Source organism: Lycorma delicatula, chromosome 9, assembly GCF_047948215.1.
Source record: "Lycorma delicatula isolate Av1 chromosome 9, ASM4794821v1, whole genome shotgun sequence".
Classification (NCBI taxonomy): domain Eukaryota; kingdom Metazoa; phylum Arthropoda; class Insecta; order Hemiptera; family Fulgoridae; genus Lycorma; species Lycorma delicatula.
The window spans coordinates 4,287,283-4,315,280 of record NC_134463.1 but is presented as its reverse complement, the minus strand read 5'-3'; the positions used below and the strand labels follow the sequence as shown (position 1 = coordinate 4,315,280).

Below are 27,998 nucleotides of genomic sequence, written 5' to 3'. Positions count from 1 at the left end.
TAAATATTTAACTAGTAATTCACTGCAACATTGTTTATTCATTTGTTTAAAAAATAAAGCCTTTAAATCAGACAATTTTTTGTTATACACACTATATAATCATTTTGAGAAATTATGAAATAATTGTTTCAATTTTTAAAGCCAAATTACAAGTTAGCAGATTTTTAATTTTATTTTAATTTGTTAATGTGTCTTAGACATACTAATATTATAAAAAGTGTAAGGTTAATTTTTTAAAAAGTTTATTTCAGTCAAAATGCTGCATATTTGAAAAAGAATGATATCTAAAAGGGAAAACTAACATTTTGATAAAAATAAGCTTTAAAATTCAGAGAAATTATGCAGTAACCCAGATTGAACTCAGGCTCTTCTCTAGAACACAGGAATTTACATTATTCTTTACCTATTCTATACACAAACAACTTTACAAAAAAGATTAAGTCAAAAGAGTTTTTTCAAATTGTCTTAAACCTTCTACATTAAGAGCATGTTAACACATGCTTTACAACTAATTTTATTAAAATATCATATAAAAATGATTTGGAAATCAGAATGCATTTGGTTAGATTTTATTTTATTATAAGTCAAGTACTGATGGGCACATTCCAAATAGTTTTATTAGCCCACGACAAACATAATCTAAGAGTTTTGTGAACCTTTGTATGTTTTATTGTTTTACATAGTTATGAAACCACAACTCATCGGGTTTTCATTCCACAGCAACGTATCAGTTTAGATATTTTTTTCTTTTTCAAACCATAGCACTTCTTTAAAATAAATGTATTTCTCACAAAATCAATCAATCTAAATGACAATTTCCAGTATTAACAATTAAATTATTGAGATTTCAGAAAAAAGTACCTAGCACTCTTATTGCTACCAGACCACAAAAAAAAGAACATATAAATTAATTTTAGTTTTTACCAAAGAAAACATTTCTTCTACAAAAGGAAAATTTGTTCTCAAGAGCAATATTTGTTATTTTATACATACAAATTTCTAAGGTCACTGCAATGGTAAAACTTCTGTTAATTTTTTTTTGTATTGTCTAGTGAATTTGGTACATATGTAAAAAAATTAGCATTATAGGACTGTGCCATTTTATACCAATAAAAAGTTTGGTGAAATGATAAACTATTTAAAAAAAAAGATAACACTAGAAATAAATTAAAGGAAAAAATACTATTTTATACACGTTATGCTCTAACTTAATCTAATATAGGATTGAGAATTTTTTCAGAACCTTTTCACAAAATAAGACTACACGTTTAAAAGAAATAAATCAAGTAAAAGTGCTAGCACAAAAGTAATTTTAAAAATGTAAATAATTCCATGTAAATAAATTCTGACAAATTATAATACAAAATTAAAAAAACTATTTAGTTACGTAAAATTTCACTGTCTACCATAAGGTTTTAATATTTATTAACTTTTATTTAACTACTTATTGTAAAGCATCCTTTCCTGAATTTACATCACGCAGTCCATTAAGTGATACATGTTCTTCCAAATGTTTTCTACAAGGGTTCAATAACAACAAGCACGTATGGAAGTGGTACAGGACAATAATCTTCTTACCTTGATCAAGAAACAACATTTAATAGGGTGAAAATTTACTGCAACATCTTACTTGCCCATTTTTGCCACAAAAAATATAAAAAGTGATCACTGCAAACGGTCGCTCTAGTAACTGCATAACAAGCAGGGTATAATCTTTCCTTACAGGTTCAGTAAATCTTTTCTAGTATATTTTACACTTCTAGCATCCAAAATTCCTGAGGAATCTGTTAGCTTAAGTTATTAAAGCTTAAATTAGGAAGTGTTTATAATTTTAAAAGCAATTTTCAATGGTAGAGCTGGCTAAATCTAGATTATTAAATACAATTTCCCACTACAGAATGAACTTAATTTATAACAATTAAAGATATCAGTTCCAACCTGTTTCTCAAATGTTTAGAAGACTCTACTCATGAGCTGTTTGTTTAACTGTCCTTCCTAATCTAATTTACCATGGGTTTTAACATAAAATGACTATTACGTTTTTAGCTAAATGACTTCCTTAGTCAAGCAAAATGTGAGTTATAAGAGTACTTATAATATATGTAACACAGACATAAATAAAATAATGTACTCAATTTCCTTGATAATGAAAAATATTCTTTTAGGATCCAGCAGCAATCATCTGGAGTTTAAAAATGATAGATGTTTCACATCATCATTCCAATGATGGAAACATTCTCCATACTGACCAAATAATGATTTTAGGCAATGGAAGAGGAAAGAACATCAGTTATGATGGCTATCGTCCAATTTTTTAATAAATGTAGAACAATTTCTTCTCAAATATATTTAGTAAAATACTCACCCGTAAAGAATCATTTTCCAGCTGCAATCTATTATTTCTAGTCCGTAATTCTCTAATTGTTTTTTCTGCCTGTTCTAATGATGCTTCTAATTCCTGCTCAATCATCTGAGAGTTTTCACGGAATTCTTCTAATTCTGCTTCTATTTCTTCTGCTCTTTTCTTCCAGTAACTAATTTCTTCATCTTTTGTTTCAAACTGCGGCATTTTAAATTATTTAACTTCTGTAAAAAGAAAAAAAATTTATTGCAAGAAATTTATATATTCTTCACAATTTCATTAGTCTTTAAGTACTTGAAATAAGGATTTAAAGTAAAATTTTGAATACAAAACAATGTTAAAACAAGCGGTCTTTTGCAAGAAAATAGTTTAAAATCAACTCATAAAAAAATGTATTAATTTTTATTCTTAAATCAAGAATAAAAAAAAATTAATTTAGTTTATGTATGTGTTATCAGAGATCACCAAATGATTATTTCAATATCTTTCTTACACATTACAGGGGAGGTAAATGTTACCAATATAAATTAGATAATAAATCTCTCTACCCTGCTAATCAATAATTTTTCTTATGTCTTCACACACACACACACACACACACACACACCTCTCTCTCCCACCATCTATCTATATATTTATCTCTTATCAATGAAAGGACATAAGGCCATATAACCTTTCACATGTTTTGCTAATTATCAAATTTTATAAAATAACAGACTAAAGGTATTTTATATATATATATATATATATATAAATTATCAAATAATTACAAGAGATTAAGACTGGTTTATGTTTTTCTTAAGTTTTAATAGTCCTTTTTGCTGCTTTTTGGTTTTAATTATTTTTTTAAATTAGAAACAAACATTTTTATTTGAATTATTTATTCTTCCAGTGTCTGGAAAGATGAAATAATTTATTTTAACAGCTTAACTGCTTACAATCAAAGAAAAATATATGTACAATAATTCTAAAATAAAAAAACATATCTGACTGAATCACAATCAATTCCTAGCAAAAAGTACAGAAGATAAATTGATTAAAATTTATATATACATTCTTATGGTGTAAGTGCACACTAAGAAAGAAATTTTTTAAATTCTGATTTAAAGGGTTAAAAGGGGGTAACAATGAAATTTGCTAAATTTTTAATTTCTCAGGAGCAAAGGAAGATATCAATTTGATTTTTGATGTGTGTAATTTTCATGTGAATATCTAAAATCTAATTTCTAAGAATTTAAAGGGTTAAAAAGGATTTTTAATATTTTTTTAAACCTGACTACTTTCTTTAATTTCTCTGTAACAAATTAAATTATCATCTTGATTTATTTTTGGGGAGGGGGTAGTCTTAAAGTGAATATCTAAAATCCAATCTCTACAATTTTCAAAAACTTGAAAGGAGTGAAGAGTTAAAATTTTTTGAATAATGATAGCAAATTTTCCCCATTTCTGACTAAACAAGATATTCACTATATTTGGGCTTGCAAATACTCTTCAGATAAATATCTAAAAAAAAAGTTTCAATGTTTTTTTAATTTTGATTTTTTTTAAGGGATGTGATAGTATACGTAGCAGCAGCCAAACCAACACAGCTGCTGCCACTGTTACTTTAAGTGCAATGCAATTGGCTGCACCTGCCTTTGATTCTTGACTAAAAAATATAAATACAAAAAAAATAAGACTGACAAGGAACACAAATAACCATATTGCATGGGCAAAGCCATGACAGGGATGCTAATATATGTATGTGTGTGCAAGAGTGTAAAACATAACAATTAAAACTTATATATAACAGTATAAAAAAATATCAGAAGATATCACCATGGATATTGTTCTAGGGTAATTATTCAAAGTACTGAGTAGGCAAATGAAGAGATTAAAGCTGTGACAAAATTAGGCAACTAAAGAGAACAAAGTTTGAAGTTAAAAGTTTAAGTATGGTTAAAAAAATCTGAAAATGCAACTGAAAAATTTTTAATTATCATAAACAGTATTAATATAAGAATAACAAAAAAAATGACCACCAAAAAATTCAAACATATGTCAGATAAACAAAACAAACTAGCCAGAAAAATGAGAGTCATTATTAACAGTTTTCTGCAATTAATTACTAGTAGTTTGCTCTTACAATGCTACAATTACTATTTAATGATCAAAATAAAATGTTACAAATTGAAGAATTGGACGGCACTCAACACTGAAAACAATAACGAACTCATGGATGGATTTAATGAATGGATGGGTACTTTGGCAGCATTGTTCTTTGAAGGGGGAAAAGACAAGCTGGTGACATAAAGTGCTTGAATTTGGAGCAATTAAAATCCATTCAAGTTAATATAAAATATCCATGAAGTTTATATATATTTTGAATTCTAATCTTTAATAGTTACAGTTAAAAAGATTTTACTAAAATGACATACTTATTAAGAGAATTATTTATAAATTAACCTCTGGTCGAGTAATAAAAATAAATTGAAAAAGATTTACTATACAAAATTGGATATACATTCCTAATACATTTTTTTAAAATTACTTCTAGACATAATTCCTGCCCAAATAATCCATCCATGAGTTCATCAATGCTTTTGAAGTGTTCTCAGCCAATTCTTCAATTTTGTGAACGGATGAAAATCAGATGGTCCAAATCAGAGCCATAAAGGGGATAGTAAAAATCTGGTAGTTAAAACGTTTTCGGTATATTTTTAGTGCAAGCGGCAGTGTAAGGCCACGCAAAGCTATGCAAGAAAAAAAATGATCCGCTTTGTTAATATTAGTATCCCTTACTCTCCCCTTACTCTGTATTTCTTTGTAAACATTTCACATATATGTAAAATAAACATCTGTTTATTGTACTGTCAGATTCATAAATTCTGCCAACAAAATTCCTTTACAGTCCCAAAACAGCCATCATTTTTTGTTTGAAATGCTTTATTTGAATTTTTGGGCTGGTTCGGTGAGTGTGTGTGTGAATCCACAGCTTAGATTCGACACTGTTCTTTTGTCTCAAAACTGATGAACTGAATCCATATCTCGTCCCCAGTAACATTACTGTCAAGAAATTCAGTTCCTTTTTTCTGATATTATTGAAGAAAAGTCAGAGCTGATCCCATTCTTTTCTTTTTGCAGGCATCTGTAAGTTGCTTTGTTAACTACTGCGCACAATACTTATAAAAACCCAATCTCTGTGTAACAATTCTGTAGAGTGGAACTTGAAATTTGAAGAAAATATTCATTAAGTTCAGTAATTGTAAAGCAACATTTATCACGAACAGTATATTCAATTTTTTTTAGCAAGTTCATTACTCACAATGAAATGTTGCCTTTTTCCTTCCTCATTATGCACATTAGTTTGTCCTTCACTGAATTTCTTGGGTCATTCTCACAGAATAATTATAGCAAAATGCTGCAAAAATTGCCTCCACATATTACCATGCATTACTCAAGCAATACAAAATAAAATTTTGACTGATTGTATATGTGACAATATTTAAATTTAATTGATGTTTTCTGCATATATGCTATGTTGCTAAGAAAACCAGTTTGTAACGCCCAACCAGAGGTTAATTTAAAAATAGCCTACATGTAAATAATATTATATATATACACAATGTAACTTTTATGTATTAAACCTATTCTCTTTTTTCTGTTTAGCCTTCAGAACAACCGTAAGGATGATATGTATGAATGTAAATGAAGTGTAGTCTTATAGTCTCAGGTCGACCATTCCTGATAAATAATTGGGGTAATTGAACCCCAACCATCAAAGAAAAATATCCATGATCTACTATTGAAATTCATGTAAAAGTAACTGCCTTTATTAGGATTTGAACCTTAAACCTACTGATGTGAGTAATCTGCTAAAATTACTAATTATATATTCCTGAATTAATTCTGTACAGTAATAAATGCATATTTTGCATTTTTTTTAGTATTTTGTATCTAATTTCTCCTAGACATTACAATGTTATACTTATGTTCATCTTCATTTTACAACACCAAATTCATATTTTTCAAAATAAGAATTATTTTATAAATGCATCTTATTGTACAAAAAACTAAAGAGAACTTTGCATAAAAAGCTAAAAAAATAATTTAGTTATAATTAGTTTAAAAAAAGATGGGTAAAAATAAATAAAAAAACCGAATTGGCATTAAAATGAAGCATTGCAATGCTGTTTCAAATGGTACAATTATTAATCACTACTGTAATTTACCCTTCAGTATAAATGTTACATTGATAGAGAACAATTACAATATCAAAATACCTTTCAATCAGTAATTCAGCTGTGGATGTAAAGTATTAAAAGTTCAAAACTAGCATCTCCCATATAATATTTATAAACCCCTCCCCCCCACGCCCAGAGAATGGATATGTATGCAAAATAACAGAAGATTTAAAGTCCACCCCATTTCCAGTGCAAAATAATTTTAAAGTATTATTTTGAAACTCTGTAGGCTAGATGTTTAAATACTTTTTTCTGGTTTAAAGGAAATGTGGACTTAAAAAAAAACACAAAAACATTAGAATGACATGACGAAACTGATTAACTGAATCATTCACTTCTAAGCAGAGTGTATTTATCATAAATACCATGTGCAGGGAGTAAAGAATTAAATAGCCGAACTTCATTAGTTTGTATAGCTACTGAAAATAATTATGTCTGATTAATTCTTTTAGGGTGATAATAGCTTTAAAGACTTAATGACATGAAATAATACTATACACAAAAGTAGTATAATATTCAGCATTAAATCACCAGATAAACAGTTTATCCACAAATCATCAATAAATAAAAAATTGGGTACTTGTTTGTTATCACATCACCAGTTTTTTTTGGACAACTTCTTTATCAGAAAACAATACATTAAACATTTATTATATTGTATTGAACAAAAAAATATGTCCTGTTAGTGAGCAAAATGAAAGTAGGTTGTTTATATTATGTTGACTCTGTGTACTGATGAATCATAACCTAACCCAAACACTCGCTAACAATATACGTACGATTCATCAGTATACACAGAGTCAACACATTCTAAAGTGTTTTGCAATTTTTATTTTTCATTAAAAAATGTACTTTTTCCACCTTAAATAAAAATTATTACTCATTTTCATTTCATTCACAAAATCTGAATAAGATGCATCAAAAAAAGTGGCAGTGCAATAATAAACAAGTACCAAAAATTGTTTAAATGAACATTATTGGCATTTATAATGAAACAGTGTTGTCACTAGCCAGACTCCTAATATGTATTTTCAAAACCATACTGTGTCAATTTAAGTTTAAAAACCAATAAGACATTAAAAAGAGCAACTTAAAAAAAATTAATAAAATATGCATTTGAAAAACTTATCTAACTCTGTGACAGTACATACAATAGTTACATCCTGTTAACCAAATCATATTGCAACAGTAATACTTAGTAGTTTTTATAAAGATTGTTATTGGTTTTTACTAACGCAAGGCACTTACAAAATTAATTCCCATACAATTATGGATAAAATATTATTATAGATTGCCAGATAATTGTAAGAAAACTGAAATTTATTTATCATAATTAATATTTCAACTTGTAATGATACAATAACTAAATTATGTAACCTAACTGAAACAAATAAGCTAATAAAATCCAAATATAAAAATTAAATCATGAATGGAAAACTTAAAATTATCAAATCTATAACTTGAATCAAACTCTGTGAAGTGTAATACAATTCGAAACCAGCCTGCACAGTATTTAATAAAATATCAATGTAAGTTACTAAAATGCTAAAGATACACAACTGAACCACTCAAAATTACATTAAGATATGATATCAAATGATGCAATTATCAACAAAATACATGAAAAGACTTCCTGAATGAATCACACCAAGGGTGGATAAAAAATAGTAAACAACTGGAAATTTATGGAAGTGTAAATATATTTGATGAAAACTGCACCTTTTTCATATGAAGTTATCTTTAATTAAAAATAAACGCTAAAGCAACAGAGTTCAGTTTAAAATTGAATCTCAAAGCTCCGAAAATGCATCATGAGATTAATAAAAAAATTTTATGCAAAATAAATGAGGGGATTAAAAATGTCAGAGCATTAAAAGTGTTTTTCATTTCTCCAAGTTATTATCATGGTAGTAAATATCAGTACATCGTACTTACTGAAAATAAAAATCTTAGACTAACTGACTAAGTAAGGTTAAACTGCCAAAGAAAATAAAATGAAAATGAATAACTACAGAAGTATAATACTACTTACAGTTATATTTCACGCACTGAAAAATAAAAAACGTCCAGGATTTAAGACGAAGTAACATTTCTACATTAAAAAACAAAACAAAAACAAAATAAATCATGTCATTTGGGTTATTCTGTCATTATAACAAAACTGAAAGAATTCAAATGAAATAAAAACTATAAGTCAAACAAACTTAAGGTAATTAAATGCTATAACTCACTTTTCTCACCCTAAACCTTGAAATATGAAAACCTCTTCAGTTCAAGTTAAAATAATAAAAGACGACACTTTTTTAAAAACAGACATGACAAAACTTCTTAACACCCGTTCTAAAATGGCGTCTTGATATTTCAACGTAACACAGTCGAAATTAACGGAACATTTAAATAAACGTAGTGATAAATCGCAAATACTTTGTCATAATGTTATAATTTACATTTATTTTCTACAAATGAAAAACCCATATGAAAATATCTTGGAATAAATTGTTTATTGGAAAATTACACACAAAAAATTAAATATATAACGAAAGAAATTGTAATATAATAATAAAAAAACAATTAATGCTTACCACATTTAAAATTTTTAATTACATTATTTGCTTTCACATTGTTTTTCCAGTTCATTTTGTTAATGACATTTTAAAATTTCGATTTTTGACTTTACACTCTACGGATTCCAGGTAAATTAGTCATCCATTTCTCCCACTCTCATTCCGTAGCAGTAAAAATCAATTTAACGGGAAATACAGAAGAAAGAATAAGAAAGAAATTTGACGGCACTAATTCGTTATGAAGCGTAAAACTTCATGGTCTTGAATTCTAGTAGGAAAAAGTTTTTGTTTAATAAAACTGCTAATAATCTGTTTTTATAAAATGCTTTAAGGGCATTAAAATTAGAACTACACCCAATAGAAATGTGATGTTCAAATAAATTATAAAATTTAATACTCTGTGTTCAAGTATTATATTTTATATTCTATTTTCGTAATGTTTACGTTGCAATTTGTTCATTAGTGAACCCCCCTCACGACCCAGAGATGAGATGAGGATGATATGTATGACATAAATGAGGTGTAGTCTTGTACAGAAATAAATAAATCTTGTATAAATGAGATGTAGTCTGACCAGCCATTCCCTAGACGTGAGGTTAATTGAACCCCAATCACCAAAGTATACCGACATCCACTGTCTAGTTTTTAAATCCATATTAAAGCAACTAACTTTTACTAGTAACTAATTTATTTTGAACCTTTGACTTCAAAAATTAGCCGTTAAACAACTGATTTGTGATAAGTTATTACTAGATCAACCTGGTGAGCTAAGTATTATATAGCTCTTTTAAAAACTATACATCATACTGGGTGAATACCTCCTCAAAAAACAATTGATTAAATCAGTGGTTCCCAGACTTTTCTGAGTCGCAGCGCCCTTTTCAAGTAAAATTTTTCCATGGCGTCCTAACCTAAGTAAAAGTATGACTACTCATAAGTAAGAGATAAAAATAAATAAAACTCATGTCTCTTCATTATTTTTTTACTTTATTAGCATTAAAATAATAATAAATGTCTTGGTTCAATTAATTATGAAGCTTTTACAATATTTCATGGCACCCCAGTGAAGAGGCTGCAGCTCCCTGATGCACAGTTTGGGAATCACCAGACTAAATGTTTGACTTAAAAATAAATTTAATTTTCTTTTTAAAGTGAGCACATTCTTTTACTACACTTATGAGTGATGAACAATTAGTAAATTGTCACATCCAAAAAGTAAAATATACTTTTAATTTTAGAATATATTTTATTACGCATGTGTCCACATAGATAGCAGGCAGTCTGAGTAAATAAAAAATAGATCTTTACTAAATGTAATCAATTCATAAAACTTATAATGTCAAATTGTTCTATTTATAAATTTTTATATAACAAAAATTTGTTAGGTGCTTGCTTGTGTAAACTCTTGATATTTTTATTTTTTCATAAATATCATTTCTGGTCTAAAGTTTTGTTACATTATTGTTTTATACGTGTTAGATAATGACATGATTTTCTACATGTAAACTGACTGGTCTCTCCCAGGGAGAATGATATATATCCAGAGTTGAGTGAGTTTGTTACACAATAAATATATTGCTACATTGTAGTATATTGGTACCACCATTTTATTGCAATATCATTAATGTATAATTTCCATATTTCAATTCATTAATTTTTTGTATGTTCATAAATTAGTCACTATATCTTGTTAAAATATATCTATAAGTGCATGTCTGAGGTTGAAAATAAAATATATAAATTTGGATAACTGATAAAAGTTTTCAATATTTTGTTTTCAAAAAAGGATATCGGGGTTTTAATGCTATTTAATATCTCATAACTGACTTACAGTAATGAATCACAAATAAAATGTAAGAGTAATGCTTACAGTTTTTCCCTGCAAGTGTTTAATGTGAGCACACAAACTGATGGAGAGTTCCATACTTTAACCAGCAGGATTGGAATAATGGAAGCGACAACTCTTTTAATTCTGTACATCAAATTGGGTACATCAGTAGGCAGTCTAGGCACATACCGAAAATCCTTTATAAAATTTAAAAGGAAAAAGTCACACGAGTCAGAGCTGATGACCTTGGAGGCCACTGCAAACCAGCTATTTTATCAAGTCCATGCCGACTGATCTAGCAATTAGGGATAATGCCATTCAACCAACCATGAACAGAGTTCTGACAGCAGGAGGTGCACCATCTTGTTGCCAAATAAAATTCTCTAATCCATCTTGCATTTGAGGAAAGAGCCATATATGCAGTATATCCAAATAAGCAACTCCTGTTACACATGTTTCACAAAAAAAGCTCATAAACTTGCCAATAGGACAATGCACAGAAAATATTCAATTTTGAGGAATTTCTTTCGCACTGTCCATGACAATATTCTCACTAAGATATGGACCCAATGTGTATTAACTTTTCCATTAAAATAAATTGTTGTTGATTTATTACAAATAATAATAACTTCAGACACCTTCGGACATCCCATACTCTTACCTTACAGACATCTGGTTGTTTCAAACTGATTAAGCCATTGATAATTATTATCGCTTTGAGGATCACAATTAAAACTTTCTATGGAATTCATGTAGAATAGTAACTACAGATTCACATTTAGCGAACTGCCGAAGGCCTTCTGTTCAAGAATCGTCATTGAAAGTGGCAATGTCAAGTGGAAAAGTAATAAATCTACTGCCTTATGCGTAACTAAAACTATCCTTTTTGCTATTTGATTTCAGCTGTAAATCAACACTCTATATCACATCTAACAGATATTATAACAAATTTAAACCTCTATATTCTTTTTTGTTCACCAGTTATTTTGTAAAATATAAAAATTCCAGGCTACATCATGATTGTGATCACTGTTTTACAAACAACTCTCATAGAAATAGTAAATATTATTCTCACAGAAAAGTTTGTTAAACTTAATGAATGTAAATAAAAATTTGATATTTACAGGAGGGGATCTCTTTGTAAATAAAGAAGTTTTCTATAAAAACATTTTTGGGTTTTATGTCATTTATTATTATTTTTTAATTTCTAGGTTTTGCTAAATATATCCCAATTGAGTAAATCAGAAAAAACTGCTTTATTAAATAGAAGGCTAGAGCTCCAATTTAAATTTAAAAATGATTTCAAAAACATTGGAATAAAAACTTACAATAAGCAAGTAATTTTATAATACTGTACAATAAGTTTTGTACTTTGAATTTGCCTTCTATTAAAGTAATTAAATACTGTTAAAAGTTACAAATATTTTAGTCAAAGATTCACAGTACAGCAAACTTCATTAAAACTGGTTCTGTTGTTGTGACGAGCAAAAAAAACCATAACGGTACAGATTAATAAACTTTATTAGCCTCTTTAGAGTCTAAAAAATATATTTTTTTAACTTTGAATTTTATATGTACAAATTATAATAAACATTAATTTTTGCTATAAACCATTTCAAAATCATTGAAAATTTTATAATTTTCAAAACCAAAATGCTTTCTGTAAAAGTATATTTTGAATATCACAATGAAATTGAAGCCCATAAATTTGTATCATTCAAATAAGAACGTTTTTTAAATAAACTTTTCAAGGCTGTACAGTTTATATTACATATAGTTAAAGTTTGTCACAACAAAATAAATGTGTACGAATGATGTACATAGTCTTATTAACTTATCAATACGTTAATACTGCCACTCATCTCACAGTGATTAGGGGATTGAATTTTTTATTATTATTGGAGGCCCTTTCTCTTAATATCTTCTGTTTCATTTTAAAGCAAATGATTTATTATTTTCAAAATAAATCAATCTTGAGAATCATGGATTACCTCTTTTACTTTACCTTTTACTAATTAAGGGAAGAGTGATGAGGTTTCATGAAAATTAGATTAGGTCTATGTGTATTTCCATGCAAAAGAATAAGTTTTCAAGATAAAAATGGGATGTCAGATTATTGTTTGTATAAATACAGTCAAATGAATTGATATTTAGTAAAAAAAATTCTAACTTATCTATCTGTTTATAGTCATGAATTTTACTTTTTTTTATCAAAGGGGAGATGACCTTTACTAAAATAAAAAATTTACCTCATTCCAAAAAAAAAAAGAATATTTATCAATAAGACACCTGAATTGTTTTCATGTAACACAATACAATAATTTAGCATATAAGAATAGGCTTATACTATGCTTTTACTGCCAATTTTACTCTTTTTATTTTTTAATAATAAATATTTATTTTATGGCAAGGTCTACCATAATTTTCCTCAAGGCATTCAGGCAAATGCTGAAGTAGTTTTTAACCATGAATTAATGAATAAAATATTTCTTTTTTTAATAAAATTAAAAAAAAATATTGCTTATAAATTTATTCTTTCTTAGAGCATTTCAGTTTTGGTGGAAATTAATTTCTTGTCTTACAGTAGCAACTCCAATTTTGTTTTTATGACCTTTAAAGTAATTATTAAAAACCAAACCTTACTTAATAAATCAAAATTATTATTAGGAGTTGGGTGCAAGCTACATTTTGAAGAAATAGGTAACAAGGATCATTTCCTGACCTATCAAAATAATAAATCAAACATAAGCTGTTGATTCCCCAGCTAGATATCCTAGTTGAATTGTAAGAATTTTATATACCAACACAAATATGTGATATCCTTTTTTTGTACAAAGAGCCATTTGATTGGACTAACAGTTATTTTTTCTGTTGGCCTTTGATATAAAAGCAGTCTCTGGTATGAATGAATAAGAACCCTGGTCTCGATGAAATAAATATAAATCTTTAAGGTCACTGATGCAGTAAAAAAACTGTTAACCTAGATGACACAGTTTGGCATACATTTAGAGATTTCAATTCCTATTCATTCAGATATAAAGAGACACTTTTTCTTTAAAACTTCAAACAAATTCAATTTTGACCAACTAGATATTTGTAATAAAACAATATTTAAATGCTTTATCTTTTGTATGAAGTTTTAATTAGTAATTTTAATATGGTTTTTATCCACTGATCTTTTGCCATAATACCTCTAAACCAATAATAGAATATAAAACCTATTCAAGAACAGGTATTTCCAAACGTTGGCTGACTGCAGACAGGCTGTTCTCATGGTTCTGAATAAATACCATTTTATTTCATCCAACAGTTATTATGATGCGTGATAATGAAACTTATATTACAGAGATTTATTTAATCTCTGTTTCAACAACAAAATAGTTATTGGAATAATAATTCCATAAAAAGTCATTATTTAAATTTAGTTATCTATTTGTTTTTACAATCTTTAAAAAATAAAAAATCCATTTTTTAAGTAATAAATAAACATAGCTTCTAGCTGAATGAGAAAATACATTCAGAATATTTAAATTAATGAAAAAAAATTCTTAGAAGTACTTTATTATTTTCAAATTCTGTGTCAACTGAAGACAGCCACACTGAAAAAAGCATGTTATTATCAAAGAAAATCTAACTGACATCTATCTGTTAAATGCTAAAAGTGGACATTTTTAACAAATTTGTGTATCTTACTTTTGGCTAAAAAATTAAACATGCATCACATTATAATAAAATTTTACTACTGCTGCTGACTGAGAAACAAAAATAAAAAGCATGATCCTGTCTACTACAAGCTTTTGGATTAGTCAAATGATGACAAATTTTAAAAATACTGATAATGAGGCATTGAGTGTAAGTAAAGTAGAATCATCATGGAGGACGGGGAAAATTATCACTCCCACCAAAAACAGCAGAAAAAAGGTTGTTCAGACATAAAAATCTTATTGATTGTCTAGAAGGACTTAGTTCATCAGTTTGTTGTCCTTTGCGGTTAACAACATATTTTACCTGAAGATAATGAAGCTTTAATAGACAGTGAGAAAAGTGTGGTTGGTGGCGCAAGACAACAATTTATGGAGTGGTGCACTCAATGTTGCACCTGGTCACAAAACAAATTCCTCTATCAAAAACTTCATTGGCAAAATTTGTGAAGACAACCTGCTATTTTCCAACACTGACTCCTACAGATATATTATTAAAAAAAATATATATATTAAGATCAACTTTAAAGGCTGTCAAAAATCAAAAAGAATCAAGATAACTGCTATGAAACCTAGTCATTACTCCTGAATAATTTAAATTAAACAAATTCCCGCAATAAAAATATTGCTGTCTCAAACAAGAATAATTTAATAAAAATCAAATAATAGAATTAAAATTGATATTACATTCTTGAAACCTTGCAGAGGGGAAAAGGACATGAATTTAATTTGGTGGTTAGAATGTTATCAATTATACAGAGATACTTAATTACGAGAGGAAGAGGAATAGGAACTACAGGATTTTGAAATAGTTTTTGAAGTAAAGATGGTTATAAAATTGTATAGGTTTGTTTATTTTAACAATATCCTTCTTCCTAAATAGTGTAAAATAAATCATGAAATAATTATTTATAAATATTGAAAAACCTTTTTTTATACATTAAAATTATAGAATCCCCAGATAAGTAATATTTATGAGGATAAACACTTTCCAATACTTATGATTTAAAAAAAAAATTAATTGTAATAGTTCTATTGATTAGCCCTGATTAATTTTGTCTCGGGTTAACCATACTGCTAAAGTAATTTTAAAAGCTCTCATAACTCAAGCACAGTGGTAACTTAATCATCAATCAAGAATTGGAACCAGTGTCACGACAGAAAACCGAATAAGTATTTTAAAAATAATGCAGTAAAAAGGTAGTAAAACTTTGCATTATTTTAAAACCAGAACTATGCTAAAATAATATAATTTAATACATAAATTTCAGACAATTTATACACATAATAATATAGTAGTAATTCAACGTAATAATATAAACAAAAGTTAAAAATAAAACAATTATGTACACTTAAAAGTAGAAAAAAATTAAAACACAAAAACAAGTTATGTATTTATTTAAAACATCCATTTCAGAAATTTTAAAAACAATGAAATGGGAGAGGACAATAATAAAAGATAAGTTTTTATGGAGTTAATACGCCACATTTTTTAGAACTGTTAAGCACATTTTATACTAGAGTTAAATCAAAGTATGTTTAAAGAGTAATTAAAACAGGTATTTTTGTTTAGTTTTTCTACAGTTTTTTTGGAGAAAATCTTCAATATTGAAATGATACTACATAGGTTTACTGATAAATAATTACAGATAAAAATTTAAAAAAAACACTTAATTTATTATTGTAATTAGAATGTAGTTATCAACTTCAAATTTGTTGGTAAAGGTATAGTGTAAGTAGTAGAAGAACAATTTTTTTGCTAATAGTTGCTTGAATAGAATAGAATGGCATGATGGTATTGGGCAGGCAATCACACAGATAAAGTTAATTTCTTGGTCATGATGTTTAAGACTGCTAGTTAAATGCATACTGATTAAATGAGGCTGACGTGTAGAAGGTGCGTATTTCAAATGAATAGTTAATCTATTATCTACATCTCAGTTTTTTATGCCATAATATTTATAACTTTAAATATATATATATATATATATATATATATATATATATATATATATATATATATATATATATATATATATATATATTAATAAATATATTTATTTTTTTGTTTATATATAAAAATAAAAAACAGTAAACAATAAATTAAAAACTCAAGTTGTGAAATAACATTTTAATGAAATGAAAAACAATTACAATTATATGCAAAAATAAAAAAAATTAATCTGAATCAGAATCATCAATAAGTACAACTTTTCTCTTTTTAGTATTTGATGGTCCTTCAGATAATTTTATTCGTTTATTATCATCATTTTTTATTACATTTGAATCACTTCCTGAATCTGATTTACTTGAGCTTGAAGTGTCACTGCAATTATCTGTTTGATAATTTTGTTTCTTTCCATTGAACTCACTGTTTTTATTTAAGCTAACTGAACTTTTACTTTTATTTAATGAACTTTCATTACTTTTTAAAGTAGTAACAGAAGAATTTTGCACAGATTTACCCTTTATAGTCATTGATATTACATGATTTGACTGTTCTAATTTACTAGCCATTAGTCCTGAAAAAAAATTCACAATAAAAACTAATCAAATAGTCATTAAAGACATACATAATTTATTTAAAGACAGTTTTGGTATTTTCTTAATGAAAGAATAAGAATAAAAAGTTCACAATTCAAAACATTTCTACAATTAAATATTATAATAATATTAACATGGTATTTATAAAACTGAAATAAATGTAACTTTTATTACGACTGAAACTAAAAGGATAACAAACTACAACCTTTCACCATTGAAAATGTAAAAGGATTACTAACCACATTCTAATGGCAAACTTTAAACAGCGGAAACAGTAATAAAAGGAGAATTTTGCAACCAGTAAAATACATGTGCAATGAAATTTTGAAAAATAGAATCTTTTAGGCTAAGCAATATTTTTAGAGCTAATAAAATTCACTGGGAATATAGAATCCTATAACATGTTTATTAAAATTATATGCATTAGTGTTAAATAGTTTTAGGTAATAAACTGCAAAAAAGTCACACTTATTGTCAACACATATTTTAACACAATTATTAATAATAGTTTACCAGGTAGATAATTCAAACAACATATATATATATATATATATATATATATATATATACATTTTTTTTAATTCATAAAAAATAACAGTTGTAACTAAGTTTCAACATCTTTTGACCATTCTCAAGTGAAAGTATGTTTCTTACACAGACAGATCTTTTATAATTAACTTTATAAACATCTAAAAATAAAATTACTGTAGATTTTACACAAATTAATTTCTTACAATTTGTGTTTTTTCTTTTTATTTTACCTTCAAAATTAACCCAATTATGGATAAAATATGCAAGAAATCATTTGATTCTTAAAAATATTTTTGTTTAAATAACTTGGTTATGAAGTTTTAAAAAAAATCTATAAAATATTTGGGAGAAATTATAATTTTTCAAATATGTTAAAATTTTCAACATCTATATAATTTTAGAGTGAAAAATCACAAACAAATAATACTATGAAACCATTCTTTATTTAAAAACTTCATTTAATTTTTATACTTTTTCATGGCGGGTGGGTAGGAATTGCAAACACTTATAACTCAATGTAAATAAAAATAAAGTTATAAAATTTTTTTATTACAAAAAAAAAATAAAATAAATGTAAGAGATTTTTGTAAATTCTAAGGCAGGTCTGAATGCAGTTTTTTTAAATATAAAATCAATATTTTGTTTTTATGCATTTACAAAAAACTTCATTATTACTCAGGCTCACAACAACCTATTCACTACGTCTCTCCATTATCTAAATAAGTAGATAAGTGGGTAAAACTAAACATATCAAATAAAAAAGGGTCAATGGCTTCTAGTCAATTCCTTGTTATACCCAATTTTTTTATAAATAAAAAAAAAATTACCTCTTCGAATATAACTAATAGTTGAATATGGCGTGAAATGGAAATCTTCTTTCAAATAACCTTTAACAAGAAGCCAAGCAAGAATTGATTCACCAGTATCTCTAGAAAATGTTGGTGGAGAGACTGAGGAAACTCTCAATTTTGGTGGCCCTTTACCAAACCAGTTGTCTAACAATTTTTGGGCTAAAAAATATATATAAAATCAAAAGCCATAATTTTTAAATTAATAAACATATGATTCTCTTATTTACTCTAACAAAAATAACCTTACTTACTGTAATAAGAAACTACTGTAATTTTAATAAAATATTTGAATACTTCTTCAATAGCAAAACTGGCCAACTAGTTGGTTCTTCAAATGCTAACTTCTAGATTATCTTGTCTTGGGTTTGATTACTACTGAAAGTCTGTAATTATTAATCTTCCTCATTAACATCCTGGTAGTGATACTAGTTACGTATGTCCTGTACAAGAATTAACGATGAGGTATCTTATTTTCCCCTCGAACTTCCTTCTGTGTGGTAGGTAGGTGTATTTTTCTATCATCCTCATTTATTTTTTATTTTACTCTGACTAATTCTAAAAATTAAATTCAGATGTTAAGAAGGAATAAATTCATACTGCGCCTGGGTGACCAGAACTGCACCATCAGAATATAAAATCCAGAATAATTATATCAATGAATGACAAATAGCATTAGAAAAGGCAAAGAAAAATATAGATTTTCTCTTTTTTTCTGTTTAGCCTACACACCTACTGTAAGGTAATACTTCAGAGGATGAATAAGGGTTATTTGTATGAATGTAAATGAAGTGTAGTCTTATACAGCCTCAGATTGACCATTCCTGAGATGTGCGATTAATTGAAAACCAACCACCAAAGAACACTGGTAGTGTCCATTGTCTAATATTCAAATCTGTATAAAACATATGGATGCCCTGTAACACACCAGTGGAAATGTAAATAACAGACAATGAGGGACTTGTAATGAATACATGCATTAAAAAAGCACATACATTATCACAACCAATGTGTTAATATATATGAAGCATGATCAAGGTTGTAAACTTAAGAAAACTCTTTTTTTCAAAAATTTCTATTAAGCACTTAATTTTAAAAAAACTTGCACTAATTTAAAAAAAAATATTAAACCTAATACTCTACAGTTACTGAAGTGCCTTTCATTTACCAAAGCACATCTCTTCATGAGCCTCCTTCAATTTTTTTCTTGACTTCAACTCTTCAGAAATACTAATTTTGAGAAATTACTGTAGCGTGTAAAACAATGAAAATAAATAATGGCAGTTTTAAAAAATGTTAAATCCATAAGTACATATAATATATAAGTAGAATTAAATTTAATTAAATGCCAAATTACAAAATTCATTAAGTTTTTTAATTTGAGAATTATCTTTATCTATATTGAATAATTATTAATATATATATAATAATAATTATATATATATATTATTATATATATATAATAATTATTATCTATATTGAATTTTTTATTCAACATTGTAAGTTCTTACAAACGACTGAATCCCATTTATAATTTAACACACCTTCTCAAACTTGAGATCACCAACCAGACCTTAGACAATTTTATTAATTAAACCAACAAGCAATTACAACAGCACATAGGCAATGAAGTACTTTATTTCAATTATAAGTATGTTACACTGGGTTAGAAGGTACATTTATTTGTATTAATCAGTTTTTTAATATACGTTGGTTTTATTTATTAACAGCAAAAGAACTGACACAAATGAATAAGCACTAACAACAAAAAATTGTTAAATAGCGAATGAATAAGCAACATTATGCAAACAAGTACTTTAATTGATTTTAAACTACATTAAATGAATGCAATTAAAATAAGCATGCCATAGTAATAATAAATAAAACAGTATGGATTATCTGAAAAAAGATTATAAAAACAAGACTGTGCTTTAAATAATTTATTTAGTGTAACTGTTCTACAAAATATGTAAACTGTGTAATTTGATATTTTCAAGAGAAGATATTCTCTTAAAAAATAACAAATAAAATATGGTAATAAAAAGGTGGTCAGTCCTTTTTAAATATATCATTTAAAAAGTTATTGTTACTATTTAACAGAAAAGGAATTTTATTTTCATAAATAATTTAATACAAAATTATTTAGCTTGTAAGATAACATAAAGATAAAAACATAGCATGCAGTCATTTGATTGTGATTAGTGTCTTTTAATACTTGAATTCATGAACTGTACTTAGAACTTTAAAATGTTTGACATAATTTTTAGGTAGATATGTATTTATACAATAAATACCTATCTATATTTATCATGTAACAATAATGGGATAAACAATGATTTATGTTCATGTACAGACTATACCCTATACATAGCATAATTATGTAAATATTATAACAATAAATTGTTGTATTTTATTGTTTGTTTTATTGAAATAGTAGGATACAATATATTAAAACTCCTATACAGCAGAAAAAAGAGTAATAGATGGAAAAATAAAAATTACAATACAAATATGAAACAAGATTAAAACATTACTATTCTAATGAACATATAGGCTTTATCTGCAAACATAGATGCAATAATATAAACTATAAATGAATGTTAAAAAAAAGCGATACATACCCGTGAGTTTAGTATCATTTGAAGAAGCCTGAGCCATTAATTTATATACTGACTGACAATGTTTTGTAATATCAACTTTTTTTGGCTCCCTAGAATCTTTACAGTGATCACACATTTTATTACAATCTGTACTTTCCCATGTTTCATCAAAATGTGAAGCAATAATAGCACGACGGCATCTGTAAAACAAAAAATAAAATAAATTTTGGACATTAACCTTCCATCTATTTTAAGATAAGCTGATGTTCGATAATTTTTGCATTTTTTTAATTTCACATTACCAAATTCATCATACAGAGTGGAAGTATACTAATTATTAGTATTTTATTTTAAGCTAAATGGTACAGAATAAAAATATATTACAAGTATATTATACATAACAATTCTATTATATGACTATATTATAGTCATATAGACTAAACAGGGTTATCATAAAAGAATGGTGCGGTTTTGAACATGGTTTAAATTAAAACAGAATTACTTACAGTTTATGTTTTTTATTTTTCAAATTTGTCGTCTCAAACATTTTTTTACATAATTAATAAATTTCAATATGTGCGCCCTTAGTCGCTCGACAAATGTCCAAACGATACTCAACTTCTCTTCAAACATTAGTTAACATTTCTTCGTTAATGGTTGTCATTGCTTCATTAATCCTGTTTTTTAAGTGGTTTAGGTCGCAAATTTTTTGTGTATAAACAACGCTTTTGATGTACCCCCACAAGAAAAAATCACAAGGTGTCAGGTCTGGACTCCTTGGAGGCCAAAGTATGGGTCCTTGCCGGCCTATCCATCAATCTCCAAATTCTTCGTTCAAAGCATCCGTGACCAATACATTGAAGTGCGGGGGAGCACCATCTTGTTGGAAATGAGGTTGATGAATGTTTTCGAGTTCATCCAGCAGAGGAAAGCAATAATTGGTTAACACGTCAAGATATGCAACTCCATTAATTGTTTTTTCAGCATAGAAGAAAGGCCCTATTACACGATTTTTCATCACACCACACCAAACATTAACTTTAGGTGAATTGTGTTGTTTTCTCAATAATTGCGTGTGGGTTTTCAGAGCCCCATATTCGTGAATTGTGTCTGTTAACACATCCATTCACATGGAATGTAGCTTCGTCTGTAAAAATTATATTGTCTAAAAATGATTCGTTTTCACTTATTCTGTCCGACATTTCAACAGCGAAATTGTAACATTTTACACCATCATCGGGTTTCAATTCCTGCAGTATCTGGATTTTATAATCTTGTAATTTCAGTTTTTTATGTAAAACTTTGTTGATTTTGGAATACCTAATTCGACGCTTTGACGGGGGATGGACTTCCCAGGACTTCTAATTGCCGATTGTCTAATTAGTTCAACCGTTTCATCTGGTACGCTTGGTCTGCCTTGTTTGAACCGACATGCTATGTTATTTTTGTTTGGTGGATCTCTTCCGAATTCACGTTGAACTAAAATTATGGACTTTAATTCAGCCATCAATAAAACACACTTGGCTTTGTCTTTATCCGAGAACATAGTAACTCACTAAACTCACCGCAACAACAATACAAGAACTGATGTTGTGGTTACAACTGCTGATGAACAAACTTTTGAGTTGGAGGCTTTCAGGGATACCAATATAACATCTAGAAATTTCCCTACAATCTTCCTATGAATTATTGAAACCGCACCATTCTTTTATGATAACCCTGTATTATATAGTATATGACTATATTAAAATATGACTCATTCATTAAATCTATGATTGAGAAGAAAATGCAGTTGGTTAGGACACTGGCTGAGATGTGACTGCCATTGGCCGACTGCCAGTGCAGTAGTGACTGCTGTTGGTGACGGCATTGGAAGGATTAGTAACAGGGAGGAAAGCAAGAGGTTGGAGACGAATGAAAATGATAGACAATATAAAAAGAGAAAAAGTTACTATAAAATGAAATGGATGGCACAGAATCGAGCAGAATGGAGGGCGGCCATGTGAAATGCCTGCCTTTGGGCAGAACACTTATTATATATTAAATCAATACTGCTGATGTAATTGTAATGTAATTATTTATTTAATAAATAGAAAAGTAAAACAACCATCATAAGAACTGGAACAAAGAAAGGGAAAAGCAAATGAGTCAAATTATGACAAAAAACATGAAAAAATACATGAACAAACTTAATATGAACCATATTTACAGATGGTTTAAAAAATCCCACAGCAAAATTAAGAAAAAAATATTCAAATGTTCTTAAAATAAATTAAAAAAATGAATTCCTAACAAATTCATATCTCAAAAACGGGTTGAAATATTTTATTAAAACTTAAGAATTTTTACAAAAAATAATCTTTATAAATAAAAAAAAGTATAATAAGCTACTTAAATTTAAGTTATTAATAAATTTTAAGCATAAATAATGTGTATATAATTATATAAAAAAGAAAAATAATAATAACAATAATGCTAATACTGACGTGGAAGGATCTAAACAATATTCCACAATTCCATATAAATTCTGAAGTCCTGTTTGTTGAGTAAAAACCATGGTACTCAATTTAAAAACATCAGCTAAACGATAAAATAATATACAATCAGCTGGTTTACCATCTCTTCCAGCTCTACCACTTTCCTAAAATACACACAAAGAGTATTTATTACTAACAATCTATTTTATGGGTTTAAAAACACACAAAAAAAGCAGAATATGGTAAAAAAAAAAAAAATTACCAGAATTTGGAATCCAGGGATTCACAGCGATAACAAATATCAATATTTAGGAAGATTGATAACAGGTGACCATTTTTTTGTAGGGAAGCAATCATAAGGTTATAAGCAGTTCAGTAAACTAGAAGAAATGCAAAAGTAGCAAAAGTAAAAAAAATATGGTTAAAAGAATCAGGGCTCTGGAAAAATGGGACTAATGATGACAAATATCTGTCTGCATCACATAACTTAAAAATTTATTCAAGAGAATTTTCTGAATCTTTCTTCTCCAACATGAAACCTATATGTGGTGCGCCTATTAAGCTAAACAACCTGATGAAAGGTTAGAGTACCCAATTACAGAAAGAAGATGGGTTAATGAGGAGATATGTACTGGAGACTGGGGACTTATCCTCAGTTCTATCACTGCAACCTGATAGAAGCCAACCCACAAAGTAAAAGAAATCTAGATCTGACATCTGAAGCAATGGTGAGCACAAATACCTACATGGAGTCAATCCTTCCATTGTGATTGGGTACTTCTGCAGGCCAATACTACCCTGCATACCTTCTTGTAACTCAATTATTAAAAGTACAAACAAAGAGCTAGATGGATCAATTTTTAGTTAAAAAAATATATTAAGGTAAACTGACAAAGGACAGACAAAACTGAAGTGTTCTTTGTTCCTTGATATCCAGTTAGTAAAAGAAGATTTAACTAAAATAAGTAAGTAAAAGAATCAGTAGTAGAGGACACTTGTGTTCAAAAATGGAGAAAAGTGAATGTCTTTTGGAATGGTACACACTATACATTATGAGAGACCATGTCAGGAATGGTAGATATGATACTCTATAAACAACAAAAGAAACTGCTACAGCATCATCACGAGGAATCAAGGGAAACCATGTAAAATTTACTTAGAATAGAATCAGAGGTACATAATGAATTATCAACAAACAACAGAAGTTATTAATATAATTAATAAAAACATAGAATAAAAATAGAGAAAACTCAAGAAGATGAATAAAAAAATAGTAATATAAAAGGCATTAATAGAATTATTTGAGCATATATTATTTGCACACATTATATGAACAAGTAGCAAATTCAGGGATATAAATTAATTAACAAAATTATTAAACCCCACTGACAGAATAATATTTAGTTGGATGTCATGGGTCCCAAAACTATTGTTAGGTTATTATTTCTATTACTATTATTTCTACTACTATTCCTAAAAACAATTTTTTTTTTTACACTGAAAAATGGATGTTAATTGGAGAAAATTGGAGAACAATGACTTCTTTGTGAGTTTTGAAAAATTGTTACCATACAAGAATAGTGTATTCTACACTAAAAATCTGAAGAAGGTACTGTGTATCAAAACAGTTGTCATATTTAAATAAATTTTATGAAAAACAAAAAACATATTTTGTTTTCATTTTCCAGTTTTTAATTATGGATTTCTATCAAGTAAAGACATCATCCTATGATTATTATTTTTTACATTTTCAGGATTTTTTTTATTTTAGAAAGTTAATTTCATTTAAAATATGGATAAGCTTACAAATAAATGTCATGCATTTTAAAAAAAGATGTCTCCAATTAACAGACAGGGATGAAACCTATCTTGACAAAAATATTAAAAAGAATGCAGAGAAATATTATAGACTTCTAATAAGAATGATCTAACAATATCTGAAATAAAGGGAGTAATTTTTTTTTACTCTAAATTTTCTATTAGATTTTTTGAATTTTTATACGAAAATACGAGATAACATTAAATAATAATATGATTATATGATAACATTTATGACTAAGCAATGATGATAAAAATGATAATGTTGAAATCATTTTTATACAGAATATAACTTTTTATTTAAAATATATACTACATATGTAGAGAAAGAGTTATTATCAAAAAAACAAAGGAACTTCTCTACAAAATAAAAAAAAAGATTCTTAGAAAATAGGTCTATAAGGTGAAGAATAGGCTTGAACATAAAAAATTGCATCAAATTTCAAATAATTATTTTTTCTCCGAAAAAGCAAGACAAACATTTTATTTTCAACATAACTGTCAGTTTTCATGCTAATGACTTTTACAAAAGCTAATTTTAAAGGTCTTTTCAAGTACTTTGAAAAATACCCTACAAGTTTTCCTTGAAAAATTTTCTGTTTTTCCGTTATTTAATGTTGAAAGGTTTCAGTGAATAAAAAGTTCAATGAGGCAATAAAAACCTTCAATGAGGCATAACTCAGTTCGTATTGCACCTACAGAAATAAAGGGAAATAAAAAAAAAAAAAACAATCTTCATTATTTTATAAGCTTCATTTTTGCTAATAATAATTTTTTCAATAATACTTAGGTTTTTGAGTTATTTGTGAAAAATCATTCAATGGTTGGTTGAAAAATCAACATTTTCAATCACAAATAACTCAAAAATTATTGATTCTACAAAACATTTTTATAGGGAATTTTCTGCTTAGAATTTATTCCTCTATTGATTTATGCAGTTATTTTGAATGTAATAATTTCCACCCCCGAGAAGGGGTGGCATCCACCCCCAGGGTAAAAGCACACATCAGTACTATATAAATTTTATTCCTTGAGCTACTCCCTTATTACTGTCCAAATTTCAGGTCAATTGTTTTGTCTGAATGAATTCTAAGCAAAAATCCATCAAAACTGGACTAGAAGGTCTTACATTGTTTCATTTTACAATTATCATTAACTAGACATTAATGATAAAAAAAAAAAATAAATAAATCTTCAGACCATCTATGTAAGCAATTTAATTTTCCTGTTGAAAATTCTTCTATGTAAGTTATCTGTCAAATCTTACAACTAAACCATCAGAGAAACTTCTACAAAATAAAGGATAATTGAAATTGATAGTTTTTTTTTTTTTTTTTTTTTTTTTAATTTGGGAACTTCTTTTCTGGATTCTGTTAAAATATGAGTTCAGAAAATTCTTTCATTAGGTAAGAGAAAAAGTTGTATTAAGAAATTTCCCAGAATCATTTTAAAGGATGAATAAAAAAAAGAAAACATTCGTAAACAGGAAGTATATAAAATATTAAAACATGTAAATTTATCACTTAATAATTAAAAAAAATTAATCCATGTATCAAAAAATTAATAAATTTCTGAATAAAAAAAAACTGATAGTAATTTCCTGGTCTTCTGTATCGCAAAAAGTCATATATTTTGAGAAAGACCTCATTCTAACTTAATAAGTTAAAAACTACTTAAAGTTAATAAATAAAGACTGCTTTCAAGAAACTTTACCTAAAATAAAATTATAATATCAATTTCATAAGACTTGCATTATTACAGTTTTATTTTACATGATAAACAATTTTGATTAACTTACTTGATAAAAATTCTCCATTGATTTTGATAAACAATGATGAATAACAAATCTAACATCAGATTTATCAATACCAAGTCCAAATGCAATAGTTGCAACAACTGCTTGGTATTCGCCTTTTAACCATTTCTCATGAATCGATGATCGAAGTTTAACATCTAATTGTGCATGATAACCACTAACACGTAATCCATGTTTCCTAAATAGAAAATAATTATTAAAGTTATTATTACCAATAAAAAACCTAAATCACAATAAAGTATTTATAATTTTTTATTTATTTATTAGATGATATCACCACATAAGCTTGAAGCTTGTGCATAGAATATGAAAATGAAATTTTGTAGCATGTGAAAAATGCCACACCAGATCCAATTTGAATCCGGGACCTCCAGATGAAAGGCCAAAATGATACCACTCTGTCATGGAGATTGGCAGAATAAATGAATAATTGACATTTATCAGAATAAATGCCAATTAATATCAATACATCTGTGTTGTAGTAATAATGAGACTCACAGTGTGCCTTAACTAACTTTAAATGGAAGGCCATTGCACATCAAATGTTTTTTCGAATTTTGGTTAACTATACAATAGTGTGTAAAAAAATCTTGGCCCATAACTTGTCGATTAGCTTTTGAATAAACTCGCTTTTAAATTTTTTAACTTATAATATTGCTTTTTACTTTGGTTTGATTTTAGAATTG

At 27.3% G+C, this 27,998-nt stretch overlaps 2 protein-coding genes across 7 annotated transcripts in view; both read right to left on the bottom strand.

Moving 5' to 3' along the window:
* LOC142329663 (nuclear distribution protein nudE-like 1-B) overlaps nt 1-8,951 on the bottom strand; it is an 89,292-nt gene extending 80,341 nt beyond the window's left edge. For 5 of the 6 annotated variants that reach the window (XR_012757561.1, XM_075374332.1, XM_075374337.1 and 2 more), the window contains exons 1-2: nt 8,817-8,951; nt 2,366-2,586 (exon numbers count right to left, since the gene is read on the bottom strand). Coding sequence is in view for 5 of the 6 variants with exons in the window: in XM_075374332.1 (XP_075230447.1) it covers nt 2,366-2,569 (204 nt within the window). In the remaining variant the exon portion in view is untranslated. Of the gene's footprint in view, nt 1-2,365; nt 2,587-8,617; nt 8,678-8,816 lie in introns of all 6 variants that reach the window. The other variant, XM_075374333.1, reaches the window with a different exon arrangement.
* A 7,843-nt stretch (nt 8,952-16,794) lies between these two features.
* Nucleotides 16,795-27,998, bottom strand: part of LOC142330241 (ATP-dependent DNA helicase Q1-like) — a 36,205-nt gene continuing 25,001 nt past the window's right edge. The window contains exons 8-12 of the mRNA XM_075375403.1: nt 27,295-27,490; nt 23,688-23,842; nt 21,223-21,401; nt 18,581-18,763; nt 16,795-17,200 (exon numbers count right to left, since the gene is read on the bottom strand). Coding sequence (XP_075231518.1) covers nt 16,857-17,200; nt 18,581-18,763; nt 21,223-21,401; nt 23,688-23,842; nt 27,295-27,490 — 1,057 coding nt within the window. The 3' untranslated portion in view covers nt 16,795-16,856. The remainder of the gene's footprint in view (nt 17,201-18,580; nt 18,764-21,222; nt 21,402-23,687; nt 23,843-27,294; nt 27,491-27,998) is intronic.